Source organism: Ogataea polymorpha (assembly GCF_001664045.1).
Source record: "Ogataea polymorpha strain NCYC 495 leu1.1 chromosome Unknown OGAPOscaffold_4, whole genome shotgun sequence".
NCBI classification, from domain to species: domain Eukaryota; kingdom Fungi; phylum Ascomycota; class Pichiomycetes; order Pichiales; family Pichiaceae; genus Ogataea; species Ogataea polymorpha.
Genome location: NW_017264701.1, coordinates 125,113 through 145,266, shown reverse-complemented (window position 1 = coordinate 145,266; position 20,154 = coordinate 125,113). Strand labels below are relative to the sequence as shown.

The 20,154-nt window shown below is 45.7% G+C and overlaps 12 protein-coding genes across 12 annotated transcripts; 5 read left to right on the top strand and 7 right to left on the bottom strand.

Annotated features, from left to right (window-relative positions):
- Nucleotides 1–528: 528 nt before the first annotated feature.
- On the top strand, nt 529–1,327 carry OGAPODRAFT_16419 (uncharacterized protein). The gene has a single exon (XM_018354416.1). The coding sequence runs from the start codon at nt 545–547 to the stop codon at nt 1,301–1,303; it is 759 nt and encodes a 252-aa protein (XP_018210393.1). The 5' UTR covers nt 529–544; the 3' UTR covers nt 1,304–1,327.
- Nucleotides 1,328–1,410: 83 nt separating this feature from the next.
- On the bottom strand, nt 1,411–5,239 carry OGAPODRAFT_16417 (uncharacterized protein). Its single transcript, XM_018354415.1, has one exon. The coding sequence runs from the start codon at nt 5,154–5,156 to the stop codon at nt 2,949–2,951; it is 2,208 nt and encodes a 735-aa protein (XP_018210392.1). The 5' UTR covers nt 5,157–5,239; the 3' UTR covers nt 1,411–2,948.
- OGAPODRAFT_100071 (uncharacterized protein) lies at nt 1,411–5,240 on the top strand. Its single transcript, XM_018352952.1, has one exon. The coding sequence runs from the start codon at nt 1,432–1,434 to the stop codon at nt 2,893–2,895; it is 1,464 nt and encodes a 487-aa protein (XP_018210391.1). The 5' UTR covers nt 1,411–1,431; the 3' UTR covers nt 2,896–5,240.
- A 99-nt stretch (nt 5,241–5,339) lies between these two features.
- On the bottom strand, nt 5,340–8,396 carry OGAPODRAFT_82444 (uncharacterized protein; the record flags this gene model as incomplete). Its single annotated transcript, XM_018356618.1, has 2 exons — nt 5,340–5,396; nt 5,427–8,396. The coding sequence occupies 2 exons, from the start codon at nt 8,394–8,396 to the stop codon at nt 5,340–5,342; spliced, it is 3,027 nt and encodes a 1,008-aa protein (XP_018210390.1).
- Nucleotides 8,397–8,477: 81 nt separating this feature from the next.
- On the top strand, nt 8,478–13,215 carry OGAPODRAFT_93916 (uncharacterized protein; the record flags this gene model as incomplete). The annotated part of the gene is made up of 1 exon (XM_018357433.1): nt 8,478–13,215. The coding sequence occupies one exon, from the start codon at nt 8,478–8,480 to the stop codon at nt 8,883–8,885; it is 408 nt and encodes a 135-aa protein (XP_018210389.1). The 3' UTR covers nt 8,886–13,215.
- On the bottom strand, nt 8,491–13,215 carry OGAPODRAFT_16415 (uncharacterized protein). Its single transcript, XM_018354414.1, has one exon. The coding sequence runs from the start codon at nt 12,562–12,564 to the stop codon at nt 8,920–8,922; it is 3,645 nt and encodes a 1,214-aa protein (XP_018210388.1). The 5' UTR covers nt 12,565–13,215; the 3' UTR covers nt 8,491–8,919.
- A 368-nt stretch (nt 13,216–13,583) lies between these two features.
- Nucleotides 13,584–14,997, bottom strand: OGAPODRAFT_16414 (uncharacterized protein). Its single transcript, XM_018354413.1, has one exon. It carries the CDS (start codon nt 14,743–14,745, stop codon nt 13,861–13,863), a length of 885 nt encoding a protein of 294 aa, XP_018210387.1. The 5' UTR covers nt 14,746–14,997; the 3' UTR covers nt 13,584–13,860.
- A 114-nt stretch (nt 14,998–15,111) lies between these two features.
- Nucleotides 15,112–16,520, top strand: OGAPODRAFT_82442 (uncharacterized protein; the record flags this gene model as incomplete). The annotated part of the gene is made up of 2 exons (XM_018356617.1): nt 15,112–15,160; nt 15,196–16,520. 2 exons carry the CDS (start codon nt 15,112–15,114, stop codon nt 15,849–15,851), a joined length of 705 nt encoding a protein of 234 aa, XP_018210386.1. The 3' UTR covers nt 15,852–16,520.
- OGAPODRAFT_16413 (uncharacterized protein) lies at nt 15,127–16,520 on the bottom strand. Its single transcript, XM_018354412.1, has 2 exons — nt 15,196–16,520; nt 15,127–15,160 (listed from the first exon to the last, which is right to left on the bottom strand). Exon 1 carries the CDS (start codon nt 16,474–16,476, stop codon nt 15,874–15,876), a length of 603 nt encoding a protein of 200 aa, XP_018210385.1. The 5' UTR covers nt 16,477–16,520; the 3' UTR covers nt 15,127–15,160; nt 15,196–15,873.
- A 220-nt stretch (nt 16,521–16,740) lies between these two features.
- OGAPODRAFT_16412 (uncharacterized protein) lies at nt 16,741–18,612 on the top strand. The gene has a single exon (XM_018354411.1). The coding sequence runs from the start codon at nt 16,804–16,806 to the stop codon at nt 17,578–17,580; it is 777 nt and encodes a 258-aa protein (XP_018210384.1). The 5' UTR covers nt 16,741–16,803; the 3' UTR covers nt 17,581–18,612.
- Nucleotides 16,741–18,670, bottom strand: OGAPODRAFT_93912 (uncharacterized protein; the record flags this gene model as incomplete). The annotated part of the gene is made up of 1 exon (XM_018357432.1): nt 16,741–18,670. One exon carries the CDS (start codon nt 18,668–18,670, stop codon nt 17,606–17,608), a length of 1,065 nt encoding a protein of 354 aa, XP_018210383.1. The 3' UTR covers nt 16,741–17,605.
- Nucleotides 18,671–18,730: 60 nt separating this feature from the next.
- Nucleotides 18,731–19,694, bottom strand: OGAPODRAFT_87824 (fatty acid elongase; the record flags this gene model as incomplete). Its single annotated transcript, XM_018356874.1, has 1 exon — nt 18,731–19,694. One exon carries the CDS (start codon nt 19,692–19,694, stop codon nt 18,735–18,737), a length of 960 nt encoding a protein of 319 aa, XP_018210382.1. The 3' UTR covers nt 18,731–18,734.
- Nucleotides 19,695–20,154: the final 460 nt, after the last annotated feature.

Below are 20,154 nucleotides of genomic sequence, written 5' to 3'. Positions count from 1 at the left end.
GACCGACGTAGAAGGGGCGGAAGCGCCGGACTCCCCTGTGGACGTCGTTGTGGAAGACGCCCCGGTAGACGGTTTTGCTGACTACCAGGCTATCTTTGATAAATTCAACAAGCCAAAGGAATCACCAACTGGGGACGGACATGAAAATGAACAGAAAACAGAAGAGACGAAGTCGGAGTACGAGGGTTTTGAGAAAGATGATTTTCCCGAGCAGCTGTCAAAACGTCAGTTCAAGAAAAAGTACCAGATCCCATTGGCATACTTGAAAGCTGAGTCGGACAAGCCTGAACTTTTGGAGATGGCAGACGTTAACTCTCCAGACCCGCGACTTTTGGTGTATCTGAAAACACTTCACAATGCGATTCCTGTTCCGCAACATTGGGGCGCCGCTAAAGGCTTTTTAATGGGCAGAAGGAATTACGACAGGCCTCCTTACCAGTTGCCCAAATTCATTGCTGATACGGGAATTACACAGATGAGGAGCTCTATGAATGATAAAGAAACAACCCTGAAACAACGAATGAGAGAAAGAGTTCAGCCACGCATGGGTCAACTGGACATCGATTTCAACAAATTATACGACGCATTTTTCAAAAACCAGACGAAGCCGGACCTCCTGCGCTATGGAGAAGTCTATTTTGAAGGTCTGGAGAGCATCGAACTCCTTGGTCCATTCAAAGTCAGCAAATACCGTCCTGGTGTGATGAGTGCTCGGCTCCGTGAAGCTCTGGGCATGGTTGGACCTAAATCGAGATTGCCCCCATGGTATGAGAAATTTCAAAAGCTTGGACCGCCGCCAGCCTATCCTTATATGCGTATCAACTCAGACGGGACGGTCTCTTTTGACAACGACCAAAGAACTGTGGTAAACAGAGCAGAGCCTGTGGATCGCACCAGGTGGGGTGAATTGGAAGAAATATATGAAAGTGAGAGCGAGGAGGAAGCAGATCAAAGGGAAGAGGAGGAAGACAAAGAAGAGCGCACCTCACGAACTGAAGCAGAGTCGGATTCAAAGTACGTCGCTTCTACAGGAGATGTGTTCATTAATAGTCTTGAAGCTAAAAGTGTTCCATTAAGCAGCCCTCAAACACAGCAGAGTGCCAACGAAAATGAGGATGGGCGCCCTAAGAAGCTCTACACAGTTTTGAGGGAGAAAAAGGGCGGGCAGCACGAGAGCATCTATGGCTCTGAGACTCTCGCATACGATCTGAAACGCACCGGAGACGAGGAGTCTGTGCAACCTCCGAAGAAGCGCAAGGAACTACACACTCACGAAAAAAAGGAAGAAAAATTCAGATTTTGACTCCAGTGTATAATAGATAGTCGGCATATATATATATATATCAACGGCTTAAGTAATTTTTTTTAGCCTTTATTTATTTGATGTCCAAACGCAAGAGAATAGCACACGCAGATGAGACATCTGACGAGATGTGCGTTGATACAGAGTCCAATCCAGAAGTTGGGCTTACATCCACGAGTGCAGTCACAATTGAATACGCTGTCACCCAATTGCAGCAGAGCATCCGTCAGATAATCAAGGAGTCGTTGAATACTGAACAGCTGCGCAACTGTCTAGCCAACATACAGAAACAAAGCGATGGAAAAGAGGTCATGCTCGCTGTTGAGCGAAATCAGAAGCTTCAGCTCGCTGCGAGGCTGAAAGACCTCTATGAAAACGGAAAGCTAAAAATATTTGAGCAAATAGCAGATTTTAATGAGAGCATAAAGTTGAAGGGATCAAGCAAAGTGAGGCTCAAAGTCAAAAAGCAAAAGCTTGATACAGAATACAAAACGGATTCACCCAACATGGACATGCCTCCGCTCCCCAAAATCGAGGACCCGGTCATAGAAGCCAGAGTCTTTACACATCGTTCTGCAATCAGTAATAGTAAACATCTTTCCAAGAAGGAGATTTTGGAGTCGAACAACGAGCGATTAGAGTTCTTGGGAGATTCGATCATTAACAGTCTCGTTACGCAGATACTATTCGAACGATACCCAAGTTTCGACGAGGGAGAATTATCCATTTTACGTTCTCAGCTAGTCAGTAACAGCTCTCTGGGCGAATTCTCTGAGAAGTACGGATTTCCTGAAAAGCTGGTTGTGAACTTTGCGAAGGATGCTGCGTTCCAGAAGGGTAAACACAAGATTTACTCAGATGTCTTTGAAGCATATGTTGGCGGGCTTTGCGTGGATAGCAACTACTCAAACCTAGACAGGATTAAAGAGTGGCTAGATCAACTCATCACACCGCAGCTTTCCAAGCTAACTGAGAGATTCAATCTGAAAAATATCAACAATGACGCAAAGGCGCAACTGTACGCTCTCATAGGTTCAGCCGCACTTCATCCACGCTATGTCACCAAACGGACAGGAAACGGTTTTGATGTTTCTTTTGTTGTTCAATGTATGATTGGTGATGAAATAATTGGAGAAGGAGAAGGACCCAACCTGAAACAAGCCGGGCTTAGAGCTGCAGAAGATGCGTTGAGCAGGAGGGAAGTCATTGAAAAGTACGTCAAGCTGCGGGAAGCCACCCCGAAGGAAGTTTCTGTTGTTCCGAATACCATACAGGAAAATACCAAGGTGAATACACAACAGCTGAAACCACAACCAGAAAACGATAATATAACTCTACCGGCACGGGTGCCGCAGTCAGAGGTGGATGCGATGTCGTCCGACAAGCTCTACGCTATTTTGTCAAAAAGCAAGATTTTGCCAGTCTACAAAACTGTTACCAGAGGTCATGAATTTGAGACCACTCTACTGATAAACAACGTGGCAGCCTGTATATCATCTGCTCCGAGTAAGAAAAAGTCGAGAAATCAATGTGCTGCATTTGTTCTCGCCCACCCCGGAATTCTGCCCCGTTGTCACGCGTTCGTTGATTGAAAGATTGATGTCATAGTAATAAATAATGAGAATAAATAGAGACATTGGTGGGCTCATGTGATACCTAGGTAAAGATGAGCGTTCTCGTCCTGGATCTTCTCAATCTTGGGTCCGAAGCTCCCCACACATTGGGCCATGGTTTTGGAGTTTCTAGAAATGACGTCCGTGAAATAGAAGTTCTCTATAGGATTCTTCAAGGTATCACCTTTGATAGCACCCACTTTGACGGTGGCAGCGTTATTCAAGCTCAAAGTGTAAAGTTCGGTAGACGTGGGTTCAACAACGTCGTAGTTCACCAAATGTGGAGCAATGTTTAACATTCTGGACCTCAATTGCATTTCGTGCTCATACGGTAGCCCAAGACCCACGTATTCGCTTATGGCTTTTATAATTTGCCAATCTTGTCTAGCAGAACCTGGAGGTCCAAGAGCCGCACGGGTAAGTTGAGCACGGCCTTCAGTGTTAACGTAAGTCGCGCTCTTTTCGGTGAATGCTGCCCCCGGGAGAATCACATCTGCCAAAGAAGCACCAACATCTCCGTGAGAACCAATGTAAATAACAAACGAATCTTTAGGGATGGTTGTGGGATCAACCTCATCTGCACCCAACAAGAAAACAATCTTTGAATTAGCTGACTTCACCTTGGGGCTTTCGGTGTAGAATCCAATGTCCAAGGCACCAGTTCTAGCTGCTTCTCTGTGGAGTAAGTTGATTGCTTTCCAATCATCGTTGTTGAAGTTTGGTTTCCCGGCAGCGAATAAGGAAAGGATCTTCTGAATTGCGAGCGAGTCCCTATTTTCTAACACACCGGAACCAACGATAACCATGGGATTTTGGGCATTCGCTAGCTTATCACCAAGTTTACCTTTTAATGCATTGACCAAATCATTCGCAGAAGACCCAAAGTATTCGTATTCAAAGGTAGAGTCAAATTCTTCACCAATCAAAGAAGCCTCCATGTTAGAGTTAAGCCATCTATTCCTCAACTTTGCGTTTAAGCAAGGCGCCTCGTGCCTTGGGTTCGTGCCAATCAAAAGCAGTTGATCGCATTCGTCAATGCGCTCGATGGTCGAATTGAACAGATAGTTAGAGCGGAAATCAATCGATGGAATATTGGTGATGGGAACATCAAGACTTAGGTTTTCAGAATTCATTCTGTTGATCAAATCTTTCAGAGCAACCATACTCTCAACGTCTGCCAGAGCTCCAGCAATTCCTTTGACCTCATTTTCGGCCGGTTTCAGTTGTTCGTATTTCTCCTTGATCAGGCTCAACACATCGTGCCAAGTCGCGTCGGCAAACATGTGATCCACTTTGATCATTGGCTTAGTCAGTCTTTGAACTGAAAGTCCATCGTAACTGAATCGGGTTTTATCACTTATCCACTCCTCATTGATCTCGTCGTTCAGTCTAGGAAGAACTCTCATGATTTCAGAACCCCTGCTGTCCACACGTATAGCAGAACCCAAAGCATCAGTCACATCTATTGTCTCAGTACGCTTCAATTCCCAAGGCCGTGCCTTAAAAGCGTAAGGCTTCGAAGTCAGAGCTCCGACAGGACACAAATCAATCACGTTCCCACTCATTTCGGAGTTCACGTTTCTCTCCACATAAGTGCCAATCTGGAGATCATTGCCTCTACCGGTGCTTCCCATTTCTGGGGCCCCAGCAACGTCGTTCAAAAATCTCACACATCGAGTACAGTGAATACATCTGTTCATCGACGTCTTGATCAACGGGCCAAGGGCCTTGTTTTCGACAGCTCGTTTACCAGACACCTCATGAAAACGGCCTCTGTCAGAACCGTACCGGAGTGTTTGTTCTTGGAGATCACATTCTCCACCTTGGTCACACACAGGACAATCAAGAGGGTGGTTGTACAGCAGGAATTCTGTAATTCCTTCCCTAGCTTTTTTCACCTTTTCAGAATTCGTGAGCACGGACACTCCATTCATAACCGGCATGGCGCAGGCAGCAGCCATTTTGGGAGACTTCTCAATCTCAACAAGACACATACGGCAATTTCCTGCAATAGCCAGTTTGTCATGGTAGCAGTATCTTGGGATCATGATACCAGCCTTATCTGCCGCTTGAATGATTGAAGACCCTGCCTCAATTTTCACACTAACACCATCAACCTTGATTTCGACATCTTGGAAACGGAACCCGCTCGTACTGAATCTTCGATTACCTGCTTCCCCACATTTCCTAAGGAAAAATGCCCAAGACCGTGAGCCCAGTATTGTTCGCTCCCCAAACATGGCCTATTATGATTGGAAAACGATATGTAGTACTATCTACCAAAGCTTTTTTGAAGAACCACCCAAACAAACCAGACTAACAACAAAGCTGGTTCCCTTTTTACTCCTCATTTTTATTTCTAGCACAACGTTTTAGGGGTAGATATAAAATCGACGCGCCGATCGACGCTCACGAAACATACTCTATTTTTTGACTTTCTTGAGGTCTCGCTCCTCAGAGTCCGTCGGTTCCACCGACACCTGCCGGCTGTCATTTTCAGCACCCGCCACCTTTTTATGAGCAGGTTTGCGTTTCAGCGAAGCAGGATTCTCGGCCTCTCTGGTGATGGCCAAGAGCAGCGTTGCAACCCTTCTGCTGAGTTCGATGCTCGATCTAGACTTGAAATAGAAAGCGCACCGAAACTCGTTTTCCCTCATGATGTCAGCTTTGATCAAATCATACAAATTCTTCCTGCTCAGTCCATATTCGTTGACTTTCATCAACAAAAAGCGGTCCTCTGTTTCCGTATAAAGTCGCTTCGAATTGTTGGGAGGATATATTATGTTCATTTCTTGCAGTGGGGCATCATATTGTCCCACCTTCTCAGAAAGAATCTCTTGCTGCATCAAAACCTTCTGTATTTTTTTCTCTCCCTGTTCAATTTGATTGACATATTTCTCCCAACCGTCAATTTCCTTGTACCGTTGCCAGAAAACCTCACTATAAGTTTTGACATCGTCAACCGATTTGGTTCGCAGATCTGCAGCAATGGCCGCGTAGCTTTTGGATCCATGTCTTGCACAGCTATGAACAAACGACAAGAAGTCTCTCTTGTTCCAGTTCGCAAACCCTTGAGTCAGCAACTCTTCCTTCTGTTTCTGCTCTTCTTCAGTTAGCTCTTCAGCATTGTCAATTTTTTGTTGCTCTTCTTGCTGCCTTTGCTTGCTTTTCTCCATGCGCTCACGCTGATCAGTCTTTGTTTCGTCATCACTGGCCACAAACTCATCTTCGCTGTCTAAACCGTCTAAAAGCGGAGCTTGGTAGCCGATCTTTTTTTTGTATGCGAGCTGCTCTTTCTCCAACAAGTCTTTCAACTGAGGAGGGTAGAACTGGAAGTCTTGGATGTTATATTGCTTAGGTCCTTTATAAGGGGACGGACGACCGTTTTGCAACACATCCTTGTAATAGTTATCGATAGAGTACTGATGTTCTTTTCTCTGCCTTCTGCTTGGATTCACCCACAAGTTTATAGTGGAATGCTCCTTCTTGGCAAAATTCTCTCCATTCCATTCATAGGCCGAGGAGTCTGATGTGAAATTTTGTAAATCGTCTAACCCGAGCTTTGCGTACTTGTGATTCAGACTCTCTGTCTTTTGTTTTCCTTTATTCAAAATGGCCTCGATATCGGTATCCAAGCCTACAGAGTTGACCTTGTTTTTGAAGACGTCCTCCGCACCATGTTGAATCATTCCAAGCAGATCATCCTTGGTGTTACCAATGGTCTGTGAAGTGGCCTTGTTATTAGCACGACCCTGCTGGATCACCAGCTGATCTAGACGCAGCTTTTGTGCTGCTCTTTCCAAGACCTTCTCCTCTATAGCATTTTCAGTCACGAAACGGAACACCTTGACTTGCTTTTTCTGTCCAATTCTGTGAGCTCTGTCCATTGCCTGCAAATCCGCTTGAGGATTCCAGTCAGAATCGTAAAGAATAACAGCATCAGCCGTGGTCAAATTAATACCCAAGCCACCAGCCCTTGTCGTCAGCAAAAAGATAAATTTGTCAGAACCTGGCTTGTTGAAATCATCAATCGACTGAATTCGCTCCTCGTGTGCAGTGGACCCGTCAATTCGACAATATTGGTAGCCTCTAAGATAGCAGTAATCCTCCAGGATATCTAGCAATCTGCTCATCTGAGAGAAGATCAAGACCCTGGAACCCTCGCTTTGTAGCTTCTTAAGCAGCTTATCCAGCACGATCATCTTACCACTGTTGTAAACCAGATGCTCATCTGTTGTATAAGGTGGACCTGGCTCTGCACCTTCAAACAAATACGGATGGTTGCAGCACTTACGCAGCTGCATCACAATGTTGAGCAACCTTGTCTTTCCTTCTCTCTTTCCGATAGCGCCATTGACAGCATCAATATCCTTTTCGAGCAAATTTCTATACCACTTGATTTGCATATCAGTCATGCCGACGTACACATTGGTCTCGATTTTCGGTAGCAAGGATTTTTCCACATCGCTCTTGACTCTTCGCAGAAGGAAAGGAGAAAGAACCTTGTGCAATTTTTGCACAACTTTATCCTGATCTTCTTCTCCCTGACTCTCAAACCATTCGTTGAACACCTCGTCGTCACCAAAAACATCTGGCAGTATAAAGTTCAGAAGCGCCCAAAGCTCGTGCAAATTGTTCTGCAAAGGCGTACCCGTTATTAAAAGTCTATGCTTGGAGTAGAATACACGAATGATTTGGGACAACGCGCTGTCCTCATTTTTGATTCTATGGGCTTCGTCAATAACGATGTATTCCCATCTTATTTTGCCGAGTTTCGATTTTTCTCTAATGACCATCTCAAAGGAGGTAATGCAGACGTCAAAATCAGCCTGCATCAGTTTATCATTTATCAGCTCTGCACGCTCTTCTTTCGTTCCTTGAAGAACAAGAACATTCACCTCTGGTGTCCATCTAGCAAATTCTCGTCTCCAATTATCCAGAGTAGATTTGGGGACTACGACAATAAAGGGTCCGTCAATTCCCTTGTAATAGCGTAGAAAACCAAGAAACGAAATCGTCTGCAATGTTTTTCCCAGTCCCATCTCATCGGCAAGAATACCCGAAAGCCTATTTTCATACAACGATATGAGCCAGTTCAGGCCTTGAATTTGGTAATCCCGTAGTTTTCCTTGAATGTAGCTTGGCGATTCGGTCAGAACAGTAGTCTCTTCCTCGTATTCCTCGTCGTGGATCAGCTCTGCATCCTCTTCTTTCTCTGACTTGCGTCTTCGTCCCGAGGAAGCCTTTTTGTTCGGTTTTCCGCTGCCCTTCTGCGAATCAATCTGGCGAATCAAATTCATCAGTTGTTTATCCTTCGACGCGTTCAAATCAATGAAGTGCCGGAACAGATGTGTAAGGTTCAATAGATACTTGAACCTTTTAGTGCTGTCTTTGACGTCTTTCAGCCGTTCTGTTTTGGCATCTTCCTGGAGGAAGTATCTCTTTTTTCGTTCTTCCAAAGTCTCCTTCTTGTCCGGCATCGTTTGTTTATTCGCCTACAAAGAACAACTCGACTTTTCACTTTTAATTTATTGCTTTCAGGCTGTGCACTTATTTCCACCATGCGACAGCCAACCGGGGAGCAGCTTGTTTTCCACCATTCCGTGTTCACGGAAACCTGTAAGATACCATATGGCAGGGTTACGTCCTATGGTCAGATTGCGCGTCGAATATACCGGCCGCAGAATGCCAGACAAGTTGGAATGTCCCTAAAAAACCTCACCACGTACTCTAGGTTCTTTGATGATCCCGAGTTCCAGAGTTTGCCCTGGTGGCGGGTCGTGAACTCCCAAGGAATGATTTCAAAACGTGAACGGGCAGACGCAGTCAGGGAGCAGGCAAGTCTCCTTAGAGGAGAAGGTGTGATAGTTTCTGAGCGTGGTGGTGAGTACTTCGTAGATCTCAACAAGTTCGGCTGGTTTGCCGATGCCAGCGATGATGGCGAAAGTAGCGACGAGAGCGATAATTAGAGTTCCTAGAATTCAACTAAATACAGAGTATATATCATTTAACCTCAACTTTCCTCTCAGGACGACGCTGATAGTGCTTTTTGGACATCTTTTTGGAGCCGTCTCTTTGACTACTGTCTTTAGAGTTGGAGAATTTGCGGCTGTTTCGGCGAACTTGACGAGGCTTCTCGGCCTCCTGAGCCCGCTGGAGCTCCCTTTGCACACGTTCGCTTTCCTGGGCCCACCATTGCTCAAAGCGCTCCTCGTTCTGTATATCTTCGAAGGATCTCACCGGCTGAGGGTTCTGCTTCTCTTGAAGCATCTTCTCTTCTAGCAAAACACTTTCGAAAGACGGCACAGATGCAAGTACGGAAGTCTGGTCGACCAGCGTGTAAGGCTTTGAAGGAGTATCTGGAGGCGAAGCTCCCCATACATTGATATTGTTCATGATACTGGAGCTAGTAGGTGAGGACTGCTGCTGCTTGCCTCTCTTGATCCGCTCCCTTTGCGATAGTCGAGGCATATTCTTCGAGCTTGCCTTGACAACAGGGGGAGCCGGGCTGGTGGATTTGAGTCCAGGAGTTCCAGGAGAACCATAGGACTCGGCAAGCGTTAAGAAAACTCCTGCACTGGTATTAGGGGTATCCTGATGAATGGTGACAGATGCGTGGCGAGAGCTGCTGGGTGACACTGGTGGAGGCGAAGGTTTTTTCGGATTGCTGATTGAGCCGCTTTTCTGCATAGAAGTCGGACTGGATGCAGAGAAGCTGGACCTAAAGGAGGACTTCCTATTTGTGACCTGGACAAAATCCTGATCTGTCTCGTCATCTGCAATGGCATTTTCATCAAATTCTTCAGTGCTTTGCAAAACCATTTTTTGAGAGTGAAGCACCTTGGACAAAGTGCGTGGTTTCGCTGTTGCACCAGGAACGTTGGCTTTCTTTTCCTCAAGGCGTCTTGCAGATGAACGTCTTCTCCGCTCTGCCGAACCGACTTTCGGTGCTGGTGTCTGCTCATCGAATATGGGTCTGGACACATCCCAAAGCAAAGGATGAATGAAATGCGCGTTGTAACTGTCCATGTCGTCAACCATCTCGCGAATGAGCTCAGGATTCTCCGTCAGATAGAGAGCAGGTGCCTCACGGTGGTGGTTTTTGAGGGTTGCAAACCATTTCATGGCATCATTGACGGTGTTCAAAAACGCATTCTCTTCTTCTTCGATCATCTCAGCAAAACAGGGGTCAAGAAGAAGAACGTCCAAGTTATTGTACATGAACCACAAACAGTTGGCAAACAGTTTGGAAGCCCTCATGTTGTATGAGTGGCGGAGCAGGTATTGCACATTGTCCAAGCTGATGAAGTCCTTTATCAGCAGCTGGCAAATATCGCTCAGTTCGTCCAACATGAGTTGCTCAGCAGCATCCATGACATCCAGTGCGAAGTTAATAAACGAGGTGACATCGACAATTTGTTCCAAATCACCGAATAATTCATCATATTCCACACCGTAAAAGTACTTCAAAATTACCCCAAACACGATCGAACTGATTTCAGGTATCGAGGCAGAGTCCATATTCCACCGACTGGAAAACATTGTTTCAAAATATGCACTCCTGGCAACTATGAGCGGCTTGAAAACAGTCACGTCGGAGTCTTGCAACTTAATCAGACAGTCGCCCTGTAAATTCTCCAAATCACGGCGCAAAGGGTTCGCACATTCAACACGGCCGATAGGAGAGATAATACGTAACATTTTGGCTATGTTCTCAAAAGCTGCTTTGCTTTCCTGCAAATGCTTGGGAGTTTTTCCCAACGGGTAGTCTGTCCACACGTCGAGGTACTGGTCTGTGTATAAAAAGTGTAGTGCCACAAGAACCGCACAGAGGGTGACATTCCCGGTGAATTTCAGATTTCCTGGGGTACTGGTGAGCACAACACCATTACGCTCCAAACTGCCACTTTGATTAATTAGGCCGCTGAGAACTTCGCTTCGCAGCTCCAGGACTTCTCGGTGCACGTCTATATTAACACCATCAACAGAAACTGTGTAGTCATAGTACTTCCCTTTTGCGAAATCCCTCATCGTCAACCAATAATCAATGTTCTCCGACTTCAGAATCTCACGAACAACGTCATCGTCATTGATACTAGCTATCGTATCAATGCTCTCCTTCTCATGTGTCCACCTGGAGTTTTTGAAATTGACTACCATGTCATGTGATGGCGCTTTTGAATCTTCTTCAACGAGTCGCTGTCTCAATAAAGTCTCCTCTTCTCCAACGTCCAAAACCTTGGTTTTATATACAAAGTTGGTCTTAAAGCTGGTGTCCAACGACATATATGATTCATCCGCCTTGTTGACTATGACCCGACGTTGAACAGGTCGATCATCCTGAATTTCGCTCAAAGGCGACAGGCGATAGAAATCCTGGAGAATAGACGATTTGGCTAGCCTATGCGGTATAAGATCGATATCGTCCCGAATAAACGCAAATCTGGAAAACAGAGGATCAGAAACCACCCTGACAACCTTATTGAGACCAACAATTTTGGAGAACTTGAACTTCTTGGATATGTAGCCATGTGAAGACTTGGAGTCCTTCACGACAGCACGCTTGATACGTTTATATGCAGAGCCGTCTTGCACAGATATGATAATAGAGCCATCATTGCCCATGTCAACGTCTGTGCATCGCAAGTGCTCTTTTGAGGCCTTCCAGATGGTGGTGAAGCGAACACTTTTTTGGAATAAGGTATTATCTAAGCTTTTCAAATCCATATTGAGCTGCATTATATCACCGTTATCGAGCAAAAGAAGACACGAGTCGCATCCTTTTTGCGCCACCATTTTCGAGATTGACTTTCTTTGCGAAAGGACACGCGGACGGAACGTGTTGAAGGACTTCGAGTCGATTTTATTGAGCAGCGGTGGTATCACTTTCGAATGGAAGCCGTTGAGATAAAAGTGCAGCTCGTTGGTGTTGTTCAGAACAACTGTGAAACTGTCCGCAGCATAGACATGCCTGATATCCCCATAGGTGAAAGTCAGTTTCCGTGGGTTCACTTGGATCAAACCAACACCATTTTTGCCAGGAACTTTGTTTGCATTTCCTGAAGGACTAAATCCAAACTGACCAACGTTCAAACCCCAGAAATAGATCTCGTTTTTTGTATAAACCAAAGAGTGGAACTTAGAGCAACTGACTCCCAAGATCTGGCAATTTGTCTGTTTCTTCAGGTCTCCAGTGTTGACTAGCTTTGGAATAGATATACAAGCCTCTGTTTGATGAGGAAGCAAGTCAACTTGATAGCCCAATTGACCGTAAGAGTTCAAGCCCCAAGTGTACACGTTGCCGCGCTCAGTCAAACATATCGAGTGGTCATTGCTCACATCTGCAAATAAAACCCGTTCATTTTCAAAAGCGGGAATTCCAACAAAAGCGTCTTGAGGCTGTCCATTCCCCAATCCCAAACGACCACGGGTGCCCAGTCCCTTGACAAATATATTGGCTCGAGGTTCTGTGGTCAGAACAATTGAATGGTGTCTGGACATCTTGACGTCTCGAATTCTGGGAAATGAAATTCTCTCCGAAAGGCTCGGGTATATATCGCGGTCACCATATTTATACTTGAGTCTTCTCATGTCCACAAGTGCCAAATGACTTGAACTTTCACCGACATCCTTCACAGAATCTATCATTACAATATTTGAACCTCCCCTGCTAAGCTGGAATGATTTCGCAGTGCTGTTCGTTCGGAACGACAGATCTCCCACAAACCTTTTCTCAAGATTGATCTCGCCAGCGCCATATGTAGGTTCCTCCACCACCCCTTTGATCTTTGGCCGTTGCAGTTTGCCTATACTCTCAGGTACCCACTTCAGCTTCTGGATGTCGATTTCGCTACTCAAGAGGTCCAAGGGCGTGAATCCTTCGCGGTCCTTAGCTTGAAGTAAAGACTGCTTGGTAGAGATGAGAATTTGAGCAATAATAAAATTCTTGTAGAATATGGCATAATGCAAACAATTCCAGTGATTTTCAAGGTCTGTAATGGATATGTTCAAGTTAGGGTTTTTCAAAAGCTTTTCCAACAAGTATCTTTTATTTGTCAAGCAAACGACATGTAGTAAAGTTCTCCCGTATATATCACGCTTTTCTAAGTCTTGTTTGGGAAGAGTACTCAACGAGTTGGCAAACTTTTTAGGCAAGATGTGTGTGTCTCGATTAGTTGATGCAGGCCCAGGAGAAGGTGACTTTCCTTCCCGAGCAGATTTATCAGCTGCGGCAGTGAACTAGATGTTAGAGGACGGTCGCACAATCAAAGACACCAGTACTTACCTTTAAAACATTTTGGGGTTGTCCTTGCACACAAATACAGTAGTTGATTTAGGAATGGTTAGTTGCTAAAGAGAGACACACACAAGTTAAAGAAATTGATAACCCGTGGGTAGTATTTTTATTCGCATTTTAAGACAACACCCGTACACCATAAGGAGACGGTTGCAGTTGTCGATACAACTGTTCCAAACCAGCATCGCAATACAATGGTAAATCTGCTTCATACTGTCAAGACATTGAACAAGTGACCGAGTATCTTTGGCCATGGTTCTCGGGAAAAATGTATCTGTTGCACACTCATGAATGTTATTTAGGGGTTGGGGACTGAAAAATATTTTATAATGTCGTTTTTCCTAAATCAGCCCCAACTCAGCGGCCTGGAGGTGAACTCCGAGCGCATGAAGCTGGCAGAGCTTCACTATGACGCCATGAATACGACACTTAATACAATAAAGAAACAGTGCCTAATCAAATGCATTCCGGACGAGTATGGCGAGGCAGAATTGAATAAAGGTGAATCGTCCTGTACAGACCGGTGCGTAGCGAAGTTCATGCAAGCGAACCGGATCCTCGGAGAATACGCACAAGCTGTGAGATTCAACGAGAGAGACTTACGACATTACGAAGAAATCAAGCGGAAACTGGCCAAAGATTAGTGACTATGCAGTGCTTATATCGCGCATTTCAATGCTGGTGTCATCGAATAGCACGTCGTCGTCCACATCGAGATCGTCTTCAATGAGAAAGCTGTTGTCTGTGACCAACGGGTCTTCCTTAACTGGGTCGAAGAGATCCAAATGATCGTAGGACCATCGGCAGAATTTATTGTTAATCGGGAGTTTTCCGGCAAGCTTCGTCGAGTAAAATGCGGCGATTGCAAGTGAGCATCCAAAGGTAAGATCAAAGAAATAATGGTGCGTCAAGTACATCGTACTGAACCACAACCAGCACACATAGACACACCACAAAGGTGTAAACCTGGGGAACAGATAGCATAGCCAGAGAGCGTCCAAGCTCGCGCAAGCAGAGTGCAGAGATGGCAATGCACCAAAGATTAATGGCGAATTTGTGAATGCTGAGGTGTACATGTCTATTCCCAGAATCTTGTCGATTCTCGCCAGCCCTCCAGGGCTCCCCTTCATTGAATAATTAGCTTTCTCCAATCCATGCAACACTTTATACCATGGAGGAGCACACGCAAATAAAAGGTTCTGGATTATAACTCCGACCAAGTTCATGTATCCAAAGGTGAAAGAGTACAGCCTAAGTGTTTTTGGTGGTGCAAATAAGAAGATCATTGCAGCCACAACAAACGGTAATGAAAAATGTAAAATTCCGTAGGGAATCCAAGCCAACACGTCTAAAAATGTGCAAGTGTAGGATGCAAGTAGCTGGGATAGGTTATCGCCGTAGAGAATTGTTTCCATGCCCGGTAGCACTTTCACTGTAATTGGTGGCCGAAGTTGCAGCGGGATGAATTTTGAAGAGAAAAAAAGGGCCACCCAGCATAGAACAGGCAGCCCATAGTTGAAGAACTGGGACATGATGGGCACTATCACCAGAATTAGCAGAAACACAGGGATCGCAAGTTTGACCAGAAACGGAACTGGAATTATGTAGAGCACAAATGCAAATACTATGAATATGATGGCATAATGGATGTAAAGAAGAGGATTCTTCTCGGACTCACGAATGGCCTTAAAGGTGACCATCGGATTCCAGTCATGATTTAGCAATGCGAGGGTACTCCCGGATTCTCTGGACCTTCGGTATTCTTGTATAAGTTTGTACAAGACCATAGCCAGGATGTTTAGGAATTTACGGAACAAGTAGAGTAAATAATTTATCGTCCCGTCGGCAGGTCTGGGGATTAATTAGTCTTATAAAAAGATAACACCACAATCAACTTGATGAATTTAGACTTGAAAGAAGAACCAGGGGAGAGCAACCCGATCATCTGTAAGTATGAGGCACAATGATGCACTAACATATAGTTGCACCAAAGACTTATCAGTACGAAAAATTCCAATTGGATGTCTCTGATCTGGAAAGAGACCCTATTGCGCAATTTACCAAATGGTTTAAAGAAGCCAGCGAGGGTGGGTCTACAGACCCGATCCCAGAGTCTGCCGTTCTCTCCACAGCTCAGTTGCCTTCCGGCAGAGTTTCGTCTCGTGTGGTGCTATTCAAGGAGCTAGACCACCGGGGATTTATTATCTACTCCAACTTCGACACCTCCAAGAAAAACAAGGATATTCGCAGCAATCCGCACGCAGCTCTTAACTTCTTCTGGAAGGATCTGCAAAGACAAGTGCGTGTTGAAGGTATTGTGGAATTTGTCGATTATGAAACGTCTTCTCGTTATTTCAGCACTCGTCCTAGAGGCTCGAAGATCGGCGCGCATGCATCGCCTCAATCCTCTATAATCAAGAATAGAGATGAGCTCGAGGAAAAATACAAGGAGGCCGAGCAAAAGTTTTCCGAGGCCAAGGACGAGGAGATTCCCTGTCCACCAAAATGGGGTGGTATTAGAATTGTTCCGCTGGAAATCGAATTCTGGCAAGGCAGAAAAAGCAGACTACACGATAGATTTACTTACGTCCGTTCCTCCACAGACGAGCCTTGGGAGCTTTTAAGATTAGCACCTTAATTTTAGTACATTTATAAATCGTCTATTTTGAGAGTTTCTCCGTGACAGTAGCGAATTCTTGTCCCTGGATACGAGCGATCTTGAGCTCGAGCTCCGTTGGAGTTCTAGACCCGTCGGAACCAGCAATGGTGCCGGCACCCCAAGCGGAACCACCATGGACCTCATCCACATTACTGAGTTCAGCGTAGGCCTTGGCGTAGCCCAATGGCACGTAGATCATACCGTGGTGGGCGAAAGTGGACAGAGCGTTGACTGCTGTCACCTCGTTACCTCCACCAGTTCCAGTGGAGACAAAAACACCAGCAGTCTTGTGGTACAGGGCACCGGTGGCCCACAGTCCACCGGTAGCATCAATGAAAGCTTTCAATTGAGATGGGAAGTTACCAAATCTAGTTGGAATACCAAAGATAATACCATCGTATTCCTTCAGAGCATCGACAGTGGCAGTTGGGAAGTCTGGTCTCTCAGGAGCATGGAGCATTTTGAGGAGCTCAGGGGTGAGAGTCTCTGGAACTTGCAAGATGTCTGCGGTGGAGCCAACAGACTCGATACCCTTAGCGACTTCCTTAGCGAGTGTGGCAATGTGGTGGTAAAGAGAGTAAATAACAATTGCGATTTTGGCCATGACGAGATATGAGTTACTGGTTGAAAGACTAGTGGAATGCTGGCGACTTTATATCCTTGGTGTACAGCTGCGCGAAATTTCCAAAAAATAGTTCAGCACCGTGGCTCAAAGATCATGTAAGCATTACTAAAAGAACGGCGAAATGCACTAGAATTTTCTGTATAGGGCCGCGCACCTTAGTAAGCATTACAAACAATAGATGGTTCAGACTAAAAATCGGGCGGCGCTTTACTAAGATTGTCTCAAGAGACGTGGCCCTATAGCCGACCTATTCAGCCATATTTATTCGAAAAACAAAACCACAATTTGTGTTTGCAATTTTCCAGCATGGCCAAGTTTGCAATCATCACGTACTCCACATACGGCCACATTACCACACTGGCCAAAGAAGTTGCCAAGGGTATCGAATCCGCTGGTGCTGAAGCAGAGGTGTTCAGAGGCCCAGAGACTTTATCCCAAGACGTGCTCGAGTTAATTCATGCCCCAGAAAAACCGGAGGACATCCCTGAAATCAAGGCTGAGGATCTCACCAAGTATGATGGTTTTGTTTTTGGATTCCCAACCAGATTCGGCGCAGCTCCTTCGCAAATGACCTCTTTGTTTGACTCTACCGGTGCCTTGTGGGCCTCTGGTGCTCTGTACCATAAGCCAGCCGCATTCTTCACCTCCACCGGTACTGGTGGAGGCAAGGAGACGACCATCAGAAACACCTTGAGCTTCCTGTCTCACCACGGTATGATCTACGTGCCATTGGGCTACGCCAAGGCCTACTCTGAACTCAGCAATGTGGATGAGGTGCAAGGAAGCTCGCCTTGGGGTGCCGGCACCATTGCTGGTAGTGATGGCAGCAGAGTACCAACTGCACTGGAGTTGAAGACAGCCTACATACAGGGACAGGAATTTGCGGAGGTTGCCACCAAACTCGCTGCTCCACTCAAGACTGGTGCCACGGAGGTGTCTGAACCAGCAGGCGAGAACTCCGCATCAGCTCCTGCCGAGGAAAAGAAAGCATCGACCACCGAGTCTGAAAACGCTAAAAAGCCAGAGACTAGTGCATCTGCCGCAAAGTCGAGCGAGAAATCCGGCTGTTGCGTGATCGTTTAGAATATTAATATAATATAAACTCCTGCTACGTTTTCGCACACACCACTGTCTGCCTACCCACGCGTCTAACCTTTGCATACTTGATGAGGAATTTATCGGTCTTTATTTTCTTGGTGTTGATTCTTGCCACAAACGGCTCGATATCTTCAAGCTTCCACTCTTTCTTTAGCTTAAACAGCTCCGAGATGCGCTCCACAGGGTTCTCACTCAGATCCGACTCTGCAAAGTATCTGATAAACCCATTTTCGGTAATGAAATTCCCCTTGAGATACTCCAATTTGATGTCCGGATGATAGTTGAAAGGCATTGTAAGTTTTAGATTGAGCGCAAAGTCGTCTTCCTTCATTTCGTGTGTGTTGTTCTTGAGCAGCAAAATGCCGTAGAGTCGCACAACTTTTTCATTGAGAAATGCCAGTTGCCCGTCTGAGTCTTTGGTATATTTGGCAAGCACCGTTTGCGTAATCTCTGGCGGGTACGACTCCTCCCGATGCTTCTCCACCACATCCATAACCCATTGCTTATTGAGTGATTGTAGCCGCGTCATTATGTTTATCTCGTTGCCGGACTCCACCAGCTCTTCAATAATGGCTCTCAGTATGTTGCTGAGACAATCTCGTACAAGTTCTTCGTGTAGAACGTAGGCGTTTCCTTCTAGCTCGACGAGGTTGAGCTCAGGACGCAGACGCGCAAATTCCTGCTCGGACATTGGAGAATTTTCAAGGACGCTCTCCAAGGTGGTTACTCCATTCTTGGTCAGTTCTGACAGTTGTGTGAGAACTGATATTCCACGTAAATTTATGGTTGGCTCTGTAGGCGTCAGTACAAGCTCATTTGAGAACCTTGCGTAAGATGAGGCGTCACCATTATGCTCGCTGAGAAGTAGAACACAGTTAGAGTGGTTTTTCTGCCGAATTTTGAAGGTCTTTGACGCAGTGACTAGCACCGGATAGTCTTTGTTGGTTGCAGACTTCAAACGTAGCTCAGCCTTATTTTCTATTGCTTGCAAAACCTCAGAGTTCAGTTCGACGAGCTTCAAAGACTTGGTGCTCGTAAGCTGATGATCAGGCTCGAGGATCGAGTAGAGATCCATGCTGACTAAAAAAAACGCGAACGCGAAAAATATACACATACGTAATACAATTTTCGGAATCTATTTATGCCTTTCTGGATTTTTGCTTGACGGACTCGGCTTGGGCGGCCTTCTGAGCCTTGGCAGCCTGTGCTTTCTTATTACCAGATCTGTAGGCCTGCACGTAGAAGCTGATGAAGAGGAACAGGTAAGAGGTCAACAGGAGGTATCCGCATGCAGCAGCAGTCTGAGTACCGTAGCAGTCACCCATGGATGGGAGAACACCACCAAAGTAGTGGTATGCATAGAAAGAGTAGGTAGCAAAGTAAACAAAGACCAAATCGACCAAGAACTGAACGATTTGGAATCTTGTAACCCATTCTTTCCACCAGACTTTGATACCCCGGGCCGCGAGGAAGTAGTACCAGTACATCAGGACATGCACTGCCAAGTTCAAGGAGATTGGAACCCATTCAACAGAGGTGTGTCCAACCAGCTGAGTGTAGCAGAGCAGAGCTGTTGCTCCATGGTGGTAGGTGTGGAGGAATCTCAACGGCTTTCTTCTGAGCACCAAGAAAACGGTATCGATAAGCTCCAAATATTTGGTAAGGTAGTTGAGGTAGTACAAGGTCACGAGCTTGTGGGTGAAAGCACCCTCAGCACAGATGGACCAGAACAGTCCGTTGAAATAAATCATTGGGATTAACTGTTCCAAAAGGACCACCAGCAGAACAAAAGAAATGACCGTCAACAGAACGTTGTGGATCTGGAACAACCAGTTAAGTCTGATAGGTCTAATATTAAGCTTGTTCATTATGAACTGCCCACCAAAAATCACAGCGTAGTAAACAGCGATGACAGCGATGGCGTGAATCCAGTTCGACATGAATGTAACATCCTTGACGAATCTGAAGTCCTCTGCGGAATATCCGGCAACCTTGGCGAAGAAGTGATCGAAGATCGGCCACAGATGAACACCAAACGGTCTCGAAATGGTCGGCTCTGCGTATTGAATGTAGGAAGGCAGCTCAAATGGAAGTCCCATACTGGAAAACAAAAATTCAGGGTTTTTTATTGGAGGTGTTTATTTTTTTTCACCTCCATGGAACACAGGTAGTCATCAAAAAGCACGTGATGCGACTCACATGTAGCAAAGTCGAGAAAAAAAAATAACACGGGTCGGCTCGGCATCTGTTCGGGAGGGTCGGAAGGTTGACGGGTTCGTGCACGGCTATTGCAGATTTTGCCTTTAATTACCTCACATAAGTGCGCGGCTTGATATGCTTGGAGATGAACATGCAGCATGGGGCTGAAACGACGGGCGAGAATAGCTCAGAGCCACGAACACTTTTTCAGAAGTTAGGGCTCTGTTCGGTTCTGGTGGCGGCATTCGTAAGTGCTACAACCACGCAGCTTTCCGAGAGTCGGCGCGGCTATTAGTAAACACCAATATACCGATAATGAGATTTTCTAAGCCGCACAATGTAGGTCTGATGTCTCGGTAA

Excerpts from the sequence above, each read along its gene's own strand:
- OGAPODRAFT_16419 (XM_018354416.1), top strand. The coding sequence starts at position 545 with ATGGGTCAACTGGACATCGATTTCAACAAATTATACGACGCATTTTTC.
- OGAPODRAFT_100071 (XM_018352952.1), top strand. The coding sequence starts at position 1,432 with ATGTGCGTTGATACAGAGTCCAATCCAGAAGTTGGGCTTACATCCACG.
- OGAPODRAFT_16417 (XM_018354415.1), bottom strand. The coding sequence starts at position 5,156 with ATGTTTGGGGAGCGAACAATACTGGGCTCACGGTCTTGGGCATTTTTC.
- OGAPODRAFT_16415 (XM_018354414.1), bottom strand. The coding sequence starts at position 12,564 with ATGATAGATTCTGTGAAGGATGTCGGTGAAAGTTCAAGTCATTTGGCA.
- OGAPODRAFT_16414 (XM_018354413.1), bottom strand. The coding sequence starts at position 14,745 with ATGTCCCAGTTCTTCAACTATGGGCTGCCTGTTCTATGCTGGGTGGCC.
- OGAPODRAFT_16413 (XM_018354412.1), bottom strand. The coding sequence starts at position 16,476 with ATGGCCAAAATCGCAATTGTTATTTACTCTCTTTACCACCACATTGCC.
- OGAPODRAFT_16412 (XM_018354411.1), top strand. The coding sequence starts at position 16,804 with ATGGCCAAGTTTGCAATCATCACGTACTCCACATACGGCCACATTACC.